At 53.1% G+C, this 15,635-nt stretch overlaps 1 protein-coding gene across 1 annotated transcript; it reads left to right on the top strand.

Annotated features, from left to right (window-relative positions):
* The first annotated feature begins 317 nt into the window (after positions 1-317).
* On the top strand, positions 318-15,242 carry LOC143988464 (PDZ domain-containing protein 11-like). The gene is made up of 6 exons (XM_077488068.1): positions 318-459; positions 7,966-8,022; positions 11,681-11,859; positions 13,402-13,462; positions 13,734-13,864; positions 14,921-15,242. Exons 1-4 carry the CDS (start codon positions 382-384, stop codon positions 13,406-13,408), a joined length of 321 nt encoding a protein of 106 aa, XP_077344194.1. The 5' UTR covers positions 318-381; the 3' UTR covers positions 13,409-13,462; positions 13,734-13,864; positions 14,921-15,242.
* Positions 15,243-15,635: the final 393 nt, after the last annotated feature.

Here is a 15,635-nt window from a genome sequence, read left to right as displayed (position 1 = left end):
TCAGAAGCTTTAAATAGGCCCACTTCCGCCATGCAACTCTCATCCAAAGCCCGATGACACACAGGGGGCTTTAGCCAATCACCGTGCAGAAGCGTCAATAAACAGAGGGGGCGGGGCGGACGGGTTGTCAGGTGGCCCTTTCTGTACAAATGTGATGGGGCGCACACCGGTGTCACCGCAGACTTTACACATAACTAACTCATGGGTGGAGAATCAGATGGTTATTTTTTTAGAGGGGGATTTGCAGGTCACTCCGTGTGTTCTCCGCCCACTGACGTCACTTCCGGGTGTGTGCTGGGGACCGGAAGTAGCAGAGAGGAAGTTGTGTGATGGAGTCACGGGGGGGATTGTGACACCCGGCTGCCATTGGTCTGTGTAGGGATGGAGGGGCGACCTACCTATGAGGATTACACCTACCCTGTGGTCTTCCTGTCCCCCTATGAGAACCCCCTTCAGGAGGTGAGGAGGGGGAGGGGAGCTATCAATCTCATACATCTGGGACCCTTTAAATAGGACCCCGTCCACATCAAGTAGGGGGAGGGGCTTAAAGCAGAAGTAAACCCATCCCTAAAACTGTTTTATATCCGGCATGTCCCGGATAGGTAACACTACCATTGGTTGTGCTCCCAATCAAACTGTCAAGCCATCCAATGGCTGGTGTCTAAACTGATCACATGTGCAGCATCATGGCAGTTGTGGCTTAAACAGAGGCAAAGATGGCAACTTCCTCGGCTGAAAACAATAGGCGGGTTTACTTACACTTTAAAGTGAAGGGAAATCTCCCCAATGGGGACACTAGTTCTGGGGGTTCCTCACTATGGAGAGATTTCCTCTCACTTTCTGTTTTGGCTCTGGGACAGGAAGTGAAGGGAACGCTCCCCAATGGGGACACTAGTTCTGGGATTCCATCACTATGGAGGGATTTCCTCTCACTTACTGTTTTGGCTCTGGGACAGGAAGTGAAGGGAACTCTCCCCAATGGGGGACACTAGTTCTGGGATTCTCTCACAATGAAGGGATTTCCTCTCACTTCCTGTTTTGGCTCAGGGACAGGAGGTGTAGGGAACTCTCCCCAATGGGGGACACTAGTTCTGGGATTCTCTCACTATGGAGGGATTTCCCCTCACTTCCTGTTTTGGCTCTAGGACAGGAAGTAAAGGGAAATCTCCCCAATGGGAACACTAGTTCTGGGATTCCCTCACTATGGAGAGATTTCCTCTCACTTCCTGTTTTAGCTCTGGGACAGGAAGCGAAGGGAAATCTCCCCAATGGGGACACTAGTTCTGGGATTCCCTCAATATGGAGGGATTTCCTCTCACTTCCTGTTTTGGCTATGAGACAGGGAGTGAAGGGAACTCTCCCCAATGGGGACACTAGTTCTGGGATTTCATCACTATGGAGGGATTTCCCCTCACTTCCTGTTTTGGCTCTAGGACAGGAAGTGAAGGGAAATCTCCCCAATGGGGGACACTAGTTCTTGAATTCTCACTATGGAGGGATTTCCGCTCACTTCCTGTTTTGGCTCTGGGACAGGAAGTGAAGGGAAATCTCCCCAATGGGGACACTAGTTCTGGGATTCTCTCACTATGGAGGGATTTCCCCTCACTTCCTGTTTTGGCCCTTGGATAGGAAGTGAAGGGAAATCTCCCCAATGGGGACACTAGTTCTGGGATTCCCTCATTATGGAGAGATTTCCTCTCACTTCCTGTTTTGGCTCTGGGACAGGAAGTGAAGGGAAACATCCCCAATGGGGACACTTGTTCTGGGATTCTCTCACTATGGAGGGATTCCCCTCACTTCCTGTTTTGGCTCTGGGAAAGGAAGTGAAGGGAAATCTCCCCAATGGGGACACTAGTTCTGGGATTCCCTCACTGTGGATAAGTTTCCTCTCACTTCCTGTTTTGGCTCTGGGACAGGAAGGGAAGGGAACTCTCCCCAATGGGGGACACTAGTGCTGGGATTCCCTCACTATGGAGGGATTTCCTCTCACTTCCTGTTTTAGCTCTGGGACAGGAAGTAAAGGGAACTCTCCCCAATGGGGACACTAGTTCTGGGATTCTCTCACTATGGAGGGATTTCCTCTCACTTCCTGTTTTAGCTATGAGACAGGAAGTGAAGGGATCGCTCCCCAATGGGGACACTAGTGCTGGGATTCCCTCACAATGGAGGGATTTCCTCTGACTTCCTGTTTTGGCTCTGGGACAGGAAGTGAAATCTCTCCAATGGGACACTTGGAAGGCTTTAATGCAGGGAGGTGGTGCATGTGAGCACTGTGATTGGCTCTCACAGGGGTCACATGATCAGAAAGGGGCTTATTTTCCCTTCCTGTTATGGCTAGGGGACAGGAAGTTTAGGTGAATCACCTCAGTTGGGACAGTGATGGCAAAAATAAAATGATGGTAGTTAGTGAAGGGAAATCTCCCAGTTGAGACACCTGACAAGGGTTATAACCCGCCAGTACTTCATCCAAAAATGATGCTGGTGGAGTTCTGCTTTAATGCCTCCACGCAGCTCCGAGTCCTGTTTTGGCTAAGAGACAGGAATGAAGGGAAATCTCCACATATCGATCATCCCCTCTCTTTCTATAATGCAGGGAGGCGGAACAGTGTGATTGGGTCCCACAGCGGTCACATGTTTGCAGGGAGTGGCCTCTCATTACCCGTTGTGGCTATGGGACAGGAAGAGGCGCAGCATGTGATCACTTTGATTGGCTCTTACAGCGGTCACATGATCGGAAAGGGGTTTTCTCTCACTTCCTGCTGTGGTTATAGGACAGGAAGTGAAGGCAAATCTTCCCAAAGGGGACACCTGACAGGGGTTATACCCCCACCATTACTCCATCCAAAAATGGGGCCAGTGGAGTTCTTCTTTAATGCCTCCATGCCTGCAGTTTCCTCTCACTTCCTGTTTTCATATGGGAAATGGGACAGGAAGTGAAGGGAAATATCCCCTACAGGAAACTGGAAGGCTTTAATGGAGGGACATGGAGCATTGACCGCTATGATTGGCTCTTACAGCGGTCAGATGATTGGAAAGGATTTCCTCTCACTTCCTGTTGTGGCTATGGGACAGGAAGTGAACGAGAATCTTCTCCGTGGGTACACAGATGGCAGAAAAACTGATGGTGGTTATAATCGTCCATTACTCCACCCAGAATGGAAAAAACAATGTTTTGAATGATGTTTGATAGATCTCATCAGTGTCAGATGTCGGGGTTCAGTGACTGATGTTCGAGATAGATCTAGTCAGATGTCTAGGGTTCAGTGATTGGTGTTCGGGGGCTGGGGGGATTGATCTCGCCAGATGTCGGGGTTCAGTGATTGGTGTTTTGGGGCGGGGGGTTAGATCTCTTCAGATGTTGGGGTTCAGTGATTGGTGTTCCGGGGGCTGGGGGTTAGATCTCTTCAGATGTCGGGGTTCAGTGATTGGTGTTCCGGGGCAGGGGGATAGATCTCGTCCGATGTGGGGGTTCAGTGATTGGTGTTTGGGGGCGGGGGGATAGATCTCGTCAGATGTCGGGGTTCAGTGATTGGTGTTCGGGGGCGGGGGGATAGATCTCGTCAGATGTCGGGGTTCAGTGATTGATGTTCGGGGGTGGGGGGAATAGATCTCGTCAGAAGTCGGGGTTCAGTGATTGATGCTGGGGGGCGGAAGGGGTAGATCTCGTCAGATGTCAGGGTTCAGTGATTAATGTTCGGGGGCGGGGGGATAGATCTCGTCAGATGTTGGGGTTCAGTGATTGGTGTTCGGAGGCGGGGGGGGATAGATCTCGCCAGATGTCGTGGTTCAGTGATTGATGCTAGGCGGCGGGGGGATTAGATCTCATCAGATGTCGGGGTTCAGTGATTGATGTTCAGGGGCGGGGGGGATTAGATCTGGGCGATGTCTGGGTTCAGTGATTGGTGTTCCGGGGGCTGGGGGGATAGATCTCGTCAGATGTCGGGGTTCAGTGATTGGTTTTTGGGGCGGGGGTTAGATCTCGTCAGATGTCGGGGTTCAGTAATTGATGCTGGGGGGCAGGAGGGTTAGATCTCGTCAGATGTCGGGGTTCAGTAATTGATGTTCAGGGGCAGGGAGCTAGATCTCGTCAGATGTCAGGGTTCAGTGATTGGTGTTCGGAGGCTGGGGGGATAGATCTCGTCAGATGTCGTGGTTCAGTGATTGATGCTAGGGGGCGGGGGGGTTGGATCTCGTCAGATGTCGGGGTTTAGTGATTGATGTTTGGGGGCGGGGGGGATTAGATCTGGTCAGATGTCGGGGTTCAGTGATTGGTGTTTTTCGGGGGCTGGGGGGATAGATCTCGTCAGATGTCGGGGTTCAGTGATTGGTGTTTTGGGGCGGGGGATTAGATCTCGTCAGATGTCGGGGGTTCAGTGATTGGTGTTTGGGGCGGGGGGGATAGATCTCATCAGATGTCGGGGTTCAGTGATTGATGTTCGGGGGCGGGGGGATAGATCTTGTCAGATGTCGGGGTTCAGTGATTGGTGTTTGGGGGCGGGGGATAGATCTTGTCAGATGTCGGGGTTCAGTGATTGGTGTTCGGGGCGGGGGGGATAGATCTCGTCAGATGTCGGGGTTCAGTGATTGATGCTGGGGGCGGGAGGTTAGAACTCATCAGATGTCGGGGTTCAGTGATTGATATTCGGGGCCAGGGGGGATTAGATCTCGTCAGATGTTGGGGTTCAGTGATTAATGTTCGGGGCAGGGGGGTTAGATCTCGTCAGATGTCGGGGTTCAGTGATTGGTGTTCAGGGGCGGGGGGATAGATCTCGTCAGATGTCGGGGTTCAGTGATTTGTGTTCGGAGCCAGGGGGATAGAGCTCGTCAGATGTCGGGGTTCAGTGATTGGTGTACGGGGGGGGGGGGTGATAGATCTTGTCAGATGTCGGGGTTCAGTGATTGATGTTCGGGGGCGGGGGGAATAGATCTCGTCAGATGTCAGGGTTCAGTGATTGATGCTGGGGGCGGGGGTTAGATCTTGTCAGATGTCGGGGTTCAGTGATTGATGTTCGGGGGCGGGGGAATAGATCTCGTCAGATGTCGGGGTTCAGTGATTGATGTTCGGGGGCTGGGGGGATTAGATCTCGTCAGATGTTGGGGTTCAGTGATTGGTGTTCCGGGGTCGGGGATGGATCTTGTCAGATGTCGGGGTTCAGTGATTGATGTTTGGGGGCGGGGGAGTTAGATCTCGTCAGATGTCGGGGTTCAGTGATTGGTGTTCGGGGGCGGGGGGTTAGATCTCGTCAGATGTCGGGGTTCAGTGATTGTGGTTTGGGGGTGGGGGGTTAGATCTCGTCAGATGTTGGGGTTCAGTGATTGGGATTCAGGGGCGGGGGCTTAGATCTCGTCAGATATCAGGGTTCAGGGGATTATTTTCCCTTCCTGTTATGGCTAGGGGACAGGAAGTTTAGGTGAATCGCCTCAGTTGGGACACTGATGGCAAAAATAAAATGATGGTGGTTAGTGAAGGGAAATCTCCCCGTTGGGACACCTGACAGGGGTTATAACCCGCCAGTACTCCATCTAAAAATGGTGCCGGTGGAGTTCTGCTTTAATGCCTCCACGCAGCTCCGAGTTTCCTCTCACTTCCTGTTTTGGCTAAGAGACAAGAACTAAAGGGAAATCTCCACATATCGATCATCCCCTCTCTTCCTATAATGCAGGGAGGCAGAGCACTGTGATTGGGTCCCACAACATGATTGCAGGGAGTGGCCTCTCATTACCCGTTGTGACTATGGGACAGGAAGAGGAGCAGCATGTGATCACTGTGATTGGCTCTTACAGCGGTCACATGATCGGAAAGGGGTTTTTCTCTCACTTCCTGCTGTGGTTATGGGGCAGGAAGTGAAGGGAAATCTTCCCAAAGGGGACACCTGACACTTACTCCATCCAAAAATGGGGCCAGTGGAGTTCTGCCTCGAGTTGCTTTAATGCCTCCATGCAGTTTCCTCTCACTTCCTGTTTTCACTATGGGACAGGAAGTGGAAAGAAATTTCCCTATAAGGACACTTGGAAGGCTTTAATGCAGGGAGACAGGCCAGTGTGATTGGCTCCCGCTGCGGTCACGTGATTGCAAGGGGTTTCCTATCACTTCCTGTCGCGGATATGGGACAGGAAGTGAAGTGAAATATCCCCAACGGGACACTTGGAAGGCTTTAATGGAGGGACATGGAGCACTGACCACTGTGATTGGCTCTTACAGCGGTCAGATGATTGGAAAGGATTTCCTCTCACTTCCGGTTGTGTCTATGGGACAGAAAGTGAACAAGAATCTTCTCCGTGGGGACACAGATGGCAGAAAAACTGATGGTGGTTATAATCGTCCATTACTCCACCCAGAATGGGAAAAACAACGTTGTGAATGATGTTTGTTCGATCTCGTCAGTGTCAGATGTCAGGGTTCAGTGATTGATGTTGGGGGCGGGGGGGATTGATCTTGTCAGATGTCGGGGTTCAGTGATTGGTGTTCGGGGGGATTGATCTTGTCAGATGTCGGGGTTCAGTGATTGGTGTTCGGGGCGGGGGATTGATCTTGTTAGATGTCGGGGTTCAGTGATTGATGTTGGGGGAGGGGGGTTAGATCTCGTTAGATGTCGGGGTTCACTGATTGATGTTGGGGGGCGGGGGATTGATCTAGTTAGATGTCGGAGTTCAGTGATTGATGTTGGGGGCAGGGGAATTGATCTCGTTAGATGTCAGGGTTCAGTGATTGGTGTTGGGGGCGGGGGATAGATCTCGTCACGTGTCGGGGTTCAGTGATTGGTGTTCGGGGGCGGGGGGATAGATCTTGTCAGATGTCGGGGGTTCATTGATTGGTGTTCGGGGCGGGGGGATTGATCTTGTCAGATGTCGAGGTTCAGTGATTGATGTTGGGGGGGCGGGGGAGTTAGATCTCGTGAGATGTCGGGGTTCAGTTATTGGTGTACGGGGGCAGGGGGGTAGATCTCGTCAGATGTTGAGGTTCAGTGTTTGATGTTCAGGGGCAGGGGGGTTAGATCTCGTCAGATGTCGGGGTTCAGTGATTGATGTTGGGGAGCGGGGGGTTAGATGTCGGAGTTCAGTGATTGATGTTGGGGGCGGAGTGGAGTTAGATGTCAGGGTTCAGTGATTGATGTTGGGGGCAGGGGGGTTAGATGTCGGGGTTCAGTGATTGATGTTGGGGGGCAGGGTGGAGTTAGATGTCAGGGTTCAGTGATTGATGTTGGGGGCAGGGGGGTTAGATGTCGGGGTTCAGTGATTGATGTTGGGGGCGGGGGGTTAGATTACAGGGTTCAGTGATTGATGTTGGGGAGCGGGGGGGTTAGATGTTGGGGTTCAGTGATTGATGTTGGGGAGGCGGGGGTTAGATGTTGGGGTTCAGTGATTGATGTTGGGGGGCGGGGAGGTTAGATCCCGTTAGATGTTGGGGTTCAGTGATTGATGCTCGGGGCGGGGGGTTAGATCTCATCAGATCTAATGTCGGGGTTCAGCGATTGATGTTGGAGGGCGGGGGGTTAGATGCCGGGGTTCAGTGATTGATGTTGGGGGGCGGGGGTCAGATGTCGGGGTTCAGTGATTGATGTTGGGGGGCAGGGGCAGATGTCAGGGTTCAGTGATTGATGTTGGGGGCGGGGGGTCAGATTTCGGGGTTCAGTGATTGATGTTGGGGGGCGGGGGTCAGATTTTGGGGTTCAGTGATTGATGGTTTGTTGTCTCTGCAGTGAGTGTACAGCTCAGATTACAATGAGTTTGCATGTTTCCTCCCCGCTCCATCCTGCTGCAGAAACCTCCAGGAGCTCAGGGGAGTCCCAATGAGAGGAACCCATAGTGGGGGGCAGGGAGGGGGGGTGTTCTTCATACCTGGGAGCCCCCATATATCTGTGTGTTGAGGATTAGTTGGGGTCACACAGGAGATGCTCTTCTCCTTGGCGGGGGAGGGGCGGTGTACAATCTCTCTGACCATTTCTTGTCATTCTGTATTTGTAGCTGGGATTCAATATCCGAGGAGGGAAGGCGTCTCAGTTCGGGATCTTCATCTCTAAGGTAAGTCCATCCAATCCTCCTACGGGGAGGGATCTACACCTCTCTGCCCTCCTGGGCTCGGAACACTCACCTTTCCTCTATCATTTATTTCCATATCTGTAGTCAACCCAGCAACGTTATATTACTATTTATTATTATTATTATTATATATCTTTTTTTTATTAGAGTGGTTCTATAGGATAAAATTATTATTTTTTTCCCCTAAATACATTTTTTATTAATTCTTTTATACTTACCTGATCTTTGTAAAGTATTATAACCATAGTGGCCCTAACCTCCTCTTCTGGGGTCTCTACCGGTGCTCTCTGCTCCTCCTCCTCTTCTGGGGTCTCTACCAGTGCTCTCCGCTCCTCCTCCTCTTCTGGGGTCCCTACCAGTGCTCTCCGCTCCTCCTCCTCTTCTAGGGTCCCTACCAGTGCTCTCCGCTCCTCCTACTCCTCTTCACGGAGTCTCTACCAGTGCTCTCCGCTCCTCCTCTTCTTCTGGGGTCCCTACCAGTGCTCTCCACTCCTCCTCCTCTTCTGGGGTCTCTACCAGTGCTCTCCGCTCCTCTTCTGGGGTCTCTACCGGTGCTCTCCACTCCTTCTCCTCTTCTGGGGTCTCTACCAATGCTCTCCACTCCTCCTCCTCCTCCTCTTCATGGGGTCTCTACCGGTGCTCTCTGCTCCTCCTCTTCTGGGGTCTCTACCGGTGCTCTCCGCTCCTCCTCCTCTTCTGGGGTCTCTATTGGTGCTCTCCACTCCACCTCCTCTTCTGAGGTCTCTACCAGTGCTCTCCGCTCCTCCTTCTCCTCTTCTGGGGTCTCTACCAGTGCTCTCCGCTCCTCCTCTTCTGGGGTCTCTACCAGTGCTCTCTGCTCCTCCTCCTTCTCTTCTGGGGTCTCTACCGGTGCTCTCCACTCCTCCTCTTCTTCTGGGGTCCCTACCAGTGCTCTCCACTCCTCCTCCTCTTCTGGGGTCTCTACCAGTGCTCTCCGCTCCTCCTCCTCTTCTGGGGTCTCTACCGGTGCTCTCCACTCCTTCTCCTCTTCTGGGGTCTCTACCAATGCTCTCCACTCCTCCTCCTCCTCTTCATGGGGTCTCTACCGGTGCTCTCTGCTCCTCCTCTTCTGGGGTCTCTACCGGTGCTCTCGCTCCTCCTCCTCTTCTGGGGTCTCTACTGGTGCTCTACGCTCCTCCTCCTCTTCTGAGGTCTCTACCAGTGCTCTCCGCTCCTCCTCTTCTGGGGTCTCTACCCGTGCTCTCCGCTCCTCCTCCTCCTCTTCTGTGGTCTCTACCAGTGCTCTCTGCTCCTCCTCCTCTTCTGGATTATCTACCAGTGCTCTCCACTCCTCCTCTTCTGGGGTCTCTACCAGGGCTCTCCGCTCCTCTTCTGGGGTCTCTACCAGTGCTTTCTGCCCCTCCTCTTCTGGGGTCCCCCCACTAGCACTCTCTGCCCCTCCTCTTCTGGGGTCCTCCCACCAGAACTCTCTCTGCTCCTCTCCTTCTGAGTGTGTCTCCATAGCAAGCCAAGTACCATGGGAGCACACACGCTCCTGAGCCAGGCTGTGTGCATCCATAGGCACACAGTGCATGTACTCCCCCCCCCCCACTCTTTGATCATAGGATTTGTTTGACAGCAGCTGGAGCCAGTGGCTCTGGCTGCTACCCCTGTGTCCTGTGTATGCAGGGAGAGAGGAGAGAGCCATAACAGATGAGACAGCATTGGATGTAGTGAGAACTGTTGGGGGGGGGGGGGGGGGAGGGTTATACTGCTACTGGGAAATTTTTTGTGTATTGGGACATGGAGCTGCACAGACGCAGCTGCTGTGCCCCAATGTGACACTGCATTCAGGGACCCATCCCTCACACAGATGTCAAATTGGGAGCAGCGGCTGTGTCTGTGCAGCCATTGTGTTCCAATAGCGCCGTGAGTCGAGGTGGTAGCCCCACCATCCAAGCGGACATAGGGCTGGCAAAATTACAGGGCCCCTCACGGGCTCCGCCACGCTTCGGGCTCCGCCTCGCTGCACTCGGCTGTTTTATATACCGACTCTATATCCACTTGGATGGTGGGGCTATAACCTGGACTCACGGCGCAGGCACCGTTCATCTTCGCCTATTTTCGGTATCTGTGTGTGCTGCGTACTGCGCATGCGCAGTACACAGCAGACACTATCCGATGGGGGACTTTATATGATAGGACACCGGCCGTCATGTGCAATGCAGGACCAGCCGTCTTGTGCAATGCAGGACCAGCCGTCTTGTGCAGTGCAGGACCGGCCGTCTTGTGCAGTGTAGGACAGGCTGTCTTGTGCAGTGCAGGACAGGCCGTCTTGTGCAGTGCAGGACAGGCCGTCTTGTGCAGTGCAGGACAGGCCGTCTTGTGCAGTGCAGGACAGGCCGTCTTGTGCAGTGCAGGACCGGCCGTCTTGTGCAGTGCAGGACCGGCCGTCTTGTGCAGTGCAGGACCGGCCGTCTTGTGCAGTGCAGGACAGGCCGTCTTGTGCAGTGCAGGACAGGCCGTCTTGTGCAGTGCAGGACAGGCCGTCTTGTGCAGTGCAGGACAGGCCGTCTTGTGCAGTGCAGGACCAGCCTTCTTGTGCAGTGTAGGGCCGGTGTCCTATCAAATATGGTCCCCCATTGGATAGTGTCTGCTGTGTACAGCGCATGCGCAGTACACAGCACACACAGATTCCGAAAATAGCCGTGGATGAACGTCGTCTGCGCCGTGAGTCCAGGTTCTATCCCCACAATCCAAGTGGTCATAGAGTTAGAATAAAAAGAGCCGAGCGCAGCGAGGCCGAGCCCGAAGCGTGGCAAGCGAAGCTCACCAGCAAGGGGCCCTCTAATTTTCACAACCCTATGTCCGCTTGGATGGGGGGGCTACCACCTCCACTCACGGCGCAGGCGCCCTTCATCTTCTGAGATTTTCCGAAGCTTCGCCTGCCCCGTACTGCACATGCGCAGTACGGGGCGGATACTATATGATGGCAGGACACTATCTGCCAGAACACTGGTCGTCTTGTGCAGTGTAGGACCGGCCATCTTGTGCAGTGCAGGACCGGCCGTCTTGGGAAGTGCAGGACCGGCCATCATGTGCAGTGCAGGGCCGGCCTCCTTGGGCAGTGCAGGGCCGGTGTTCTGGCATATTCAGTCCGGCCATCATATAGCGTCCGCCCCGTACTGCACATGCGCAGTACGGGGCAGAAGAAGCTTCGTAAAATTTCCGAAGATGAACGGCACCTGCGCCGTGAGTGGAGGTGGTAGCCCCACCATCCAAGCGGACATAGGGTTGTGAAAATTAGACGGCCCCTCGCGGGCAAGCTTTGCTCGCCACGCTTCGGGCTCGGCCCCGCTGCGCTCGGCTCTTTTTTATTCCTACTCTATGTCCACTTGGATGGTGGGGATAGAACCTGGACTCACGGCGCAGGCGCCGTTCATCCTCAGCTATTTTCAGAATCTGTGTTGCTGTGTACTGCTCATGCGCAGTACACAGCGGACGCTATCTGATGGGGGACCTTATATTATAAGACACCGGCCATCCCGCATTGTACATGAGGATGTCGAGAGCCTGCTCACAACCTGGAAAAAGATCACCCCAGCTAGAGTTCTGCTTTATGATTCTTCAGATCATTAGCGAATGACATTATTGTAATGCTTTGTCTTTGTGTGTGCAGGTTATCCCAGACTCTGATGCTCACCGCGCCGGCCTGCAGGAAGGAGATCAGGTGCTCACCGTCAACAATGTGGACTTCCAGGATATCGAGCACAGCACTGCGGGGGAGGGGAATAGGAAGACGGGCTTTACAGCAGAGCTGAACGAAACTCCTACCCCGAGTTCTTCCCTTTCTATACAGTATGTTTAGACATGACCGCTACTTCACAATACATGCAGATTCAAGGGGTTCTCTGCTTTTTTTTTTTCCTCCGCCTCCTTTCTTTCTTTTCTTCCACCCGAACAGAAATAGCAAGGAAATCGCCCACTGAGGTCGCTTGTTCTATTTATAGCTCTATACAAGGATTCTTGTTGTGTCTGCAGGGCAGGAAATGAAGAGCAATCTTTAGTATGGGACACAGGTGGTGGAAAATAATCTCGATGAGATTATTTTACCAGCATTGGACGACTGGCGTGTCTGTGATCAATAGAGCCATCTAGTCTTAGTTCTCAATATTACGAATCAACACTTTTTTAATAATCCATAAGTAAACTTTTATATTATCAGTACAACTCTGAGTGTGCATGCGACCTCAGCTCGGCCTAAGTGCATGCACCCCCAGACCTCAGATCAGCCCGGTGCATGTGCCATAAGTAAGGTGAGCAGATTTTTAAAATTAAATCCGGGGACTTTTTCAATCAGCGACTCTCGGGCCATCGCTGCCGCCCACCTCCCATCGTGTCAAGTCTTACTCTCCAGGCCCCTGCTACTACTTGGTGGGGAACAGAGCAAGATCACTCTGCCAGGGAATGCAAGGAGATAGGCAGGCGGCTGGCCGGGACTTGAGCCAAGGCAGAAGAACATGCGAGAGTAGCTGAATGGGCATGCGCCCAAAACTGAAGAAATATTCCCTCCGCTCTGACCAGCACATGAGCATCAGAAAGGGGCACAGGTAATGGAAAAAAATACACCCTCCTAAGCTAGAAGGAGTGGCGGAGCGGAGGTGTGTAATGATGATTTTTTTTATTTTTTTTATTCTGCACTGACTGTCTTTGAAATTGCCCCAGCCCCTGTTCAAATCCAATCCGGGGAAAAAACCAGGGACAGACTTGGTCCAGGGATAGTGTACTCAATCTGGGGACTGTCCCCCGAAATCAGGGATGTCTGGTCACCCTAGCCATCAGGCCTCAAATCGGCCCCCATGCATGCACCCTAAGATCGGCCCCAGTGCATGCGCCCTAAGATCGGCCCCACCAGTGTATGCACCCTCAGACCTCAGATTAACCACAGCACATGCGCCCTCAGATCGGCCCCAGCGCGTTTGCCCCCAGACCTCAGGTCTGCCCCAGTGCAATGCGCCCCCAGACCTCAGGTCTGCCCCAGTGCATGCGCCCTCAGACCTCAGTTTGGCCCCAGTTCATACGCCCCTTAGATCTCAGAGCCGCCCAAGTGCATATGCCCCCAGACCGGCCCCAGTGCATGAGCCCCCACCCCTCAGCCGGCCCCAGTGCATGAGCCCCCAGACCTCAGATCTGCCCCAGTGCAGGAGCCGTCAGGCCTCAGATCGGCCCCAGTGCATGCGCCATCAGATTATAAAGTATTCCCATGGAGTACAGAGTGACCACCTTTCATTGTTAGCAGCCTGATTATGACTGAAACATTAATAGTATATATGTAGAAGCATAACTTTCACAGACCTTCCTGGTACACGGCATCATTTTATGTGTTTTCTTTTTCTGTAGGCTATAGAGATTTTGAAAACTGCCAGAGAAATCTACATGCAAGTCCACTACTTCCCATACAGTAAGTAATAGTGAGGACAGGGCTCAGTATTTCCCATACAGTAGGTAGTAGTGAGGACGGGACTCAGTACTTCCCATACAGTAAGTAGTAGCGGGGACAAGGCTCGGTACCTCCTCTACAGTAAGTAGTAGTGAATGAATGAATGAATGAAATACTTGTATAGCGCACAATGCGAACTGAATCGCCTCTAGGCGCTGTGGCGAGCTTTGATCATCTGCTAAAAGAGGAAGGTCTTGAGTTTTTTCCTAAAAGCCAGGTGATTTTCTTCCAGGCGGATGTTGATTGGTAGAGCATTCCATAGCCGAGGCCCTTGGACAGCGAATCTCCGATCCCCCTTGGATTTATACCGGGCTTTGGGCACGAGGAGGAGGTTTTTGTTGGCTGATCGAAGACTGCGGTTTGGTGTGTAATGATTTATTTTCTCCATTAGGTATTGCGGAGCTTCTCTATGCACGCATTTGTGGGTGAGGCAAAGGGTCTTGAACGTGATCCGATTTTTTACGGTTAGCCAATGTAAGCTCCTCAGCGGGGGTGGTGTCAGTCGGGGAGGTGGTGTCAGGGTGTCAGTTGGGAGGTGGTGTCAGTCGGGGGTGGTGTCAGTCAGTCGGGGGGGGGGGTGTCAAACAGTGAAGTCAGTTGGGGATGGTGTGTCAGGGGGTGGTGTCAGTTGGGGGGGTGTCAGTCAGTGATGTCAGTCGGAGGTGATGGTGTCAGTCAGTCAGGGGGTGGTGTCAGTCAGTTGGGGGGTGTCAGTCAGTAATGTCATTCGGAGGTGGTGTGTCAGTCGGTGGAGGGGGTGTCAGTCAGAGTTGGTGGTGTCAGTCGGGGGGGGGTGTCAGTCAGAGGTGATGGTGTCAGTCGGTGGTGTTAGTCGGGGGGTGTCAGTCAGAGGTGATGGTGTCAGTCGGGGGTGTCAGTCGGAGGTGATGGTGTCAGTCGGTGGGGTTGTCAGTCAGGGGGCGTCAGTTGGAGGTGATGGTGTCAGTCGGGGGGTGTCAGTCGGAGGTGATGGTGTCAGTCTGGGGTGTCAGTCGGAGGTGATGGTGTCAGTCGGTGGTGTCAGTCGGGGGGTTGTCAGTAGGAGGTGATGGTGTCAGTCGGTGGTGATGGTGTCAGTCAGTGGTGTCAGTCGGGGGTGGTGTGTCAGTCGGTGGTGGTGGGGATGGTGTCAGTCGGGGGGGGTGATGGTGTCAGTCGGTGGTGTCAGTCGGGGGGGTCAGTCAGAGGTGATGGTGTCAGTCGGTGGTGTCAGTCAGGGGGTTGTCAGTCGGAGGTGATGGTGTCAGTCGGGGGGTGTCAGTCGGTTGTGTCAGTCAGAGGTGGTGGTGTCAGTCGGGGGGTGTCAGTCAGTGATGTCAGTCGGGGGTGGTGTGTCAGTTGGTGATGGTGTCACTCGGGGGGGTGTCAGTCGGTGGTGATGGTGTCAGTCAGTGGTGTCAGTCATATCTTGTTTTGCAGACTATCAGCGGCAGAAGGAGAGAACCGTTCACTAGTCTGTGATCTGCGTCTGTCGGTGGAAAGCAGCCGGTGGTGGTTGCCGTGGATGTGATGCACTCTTCAACCAAAACCAAGACAGTTTGCCCCCCCCCCTCCCCTGGAGATGAATGGACCTCTTCATATTGGGGGTACGGTGTCCTCTGGGATCTCTTGTGCTGAGCTGGTTGGAGCCGTTGATTATAAATCTAATACTGTCTGTATAGTGACTGACCCCTCACACTAAGACCCCCTCACTAATTCTAATCTGGGGGGTTCACTTTTACTGACTTCACCCTTTTCCATACAGGAGGTAGGAATGTATTTCTATAACTTATAAATAAAGTTTTGGAAAAATAAATTGTTTCTTGGAGGTGTGAGCATCGTTTTATAGGAAATTGACTGCGGCTGTGTCAGAGCAACCGTAATTGTGCTGCGATGAATCAGGCTATTCATGGGCTGTAATACATGTTAAGGTAGTCCTATAGGCTGCGTGAAGCCCCCCCATATCTGCACCTGAGCACCCTCCGACCCAGCGATGTTGCATGATGGTCTCGGCTCCCTCCTCATTGGCTGAGCCCGTTGGCTCCCGCTGCTGTTGATAACAGCTAGTGAACCAATGAGGAGAGAGGGGGGCAAACCGCGCCTCTGTGCCTTTATGGGTGCATAGAGCAGCAGCTTGGATTTGAGCACACGGTGG

Source organism: Lithobates pipiens, unplaced genomic scaffold, assembly GCF_037356315.1.
Source record: "Lithobates pipiens isolate NorthernLeopardFrog02 unplaced genomic scaffold, aLitPip1_a1.2 Scaffold_1, whole genome shotgun sequence".
NCBI classification, from domain to species: Eukaryota; Metazoa; Chordata; class Amphibia; order Anura; family Ranidae; genus Lithobates; species Lithobates pipiens.
Note: the sequence above shows the minus strand (reverse complement) of the source record. Positions and strands in the feature narration are given on the sequence as shown.

Coding starts and splice junctions, on each gene's coding strand:
- LOC143988464 (XM_077488068.1), top strand. CDS start 382: ATGGAGGGGCGACCTACCTATGAGGATTACACCTACCCTGTGGTCTTC. Junction 460..7,965: donor ATGAGAACCCCCTTCAGGAG/GTGAGGAGGGGG, acceptor CTGTATTTGTAG/CTGGGATTCAATATCCGAGG. Junction 8,023..11,680: donor TCGGGATCTTCATCTCTAAG/GTAAGTCCATCC, acceptor TTGTGTGTGCAG/GTTATCCCAGACTCTGATGC.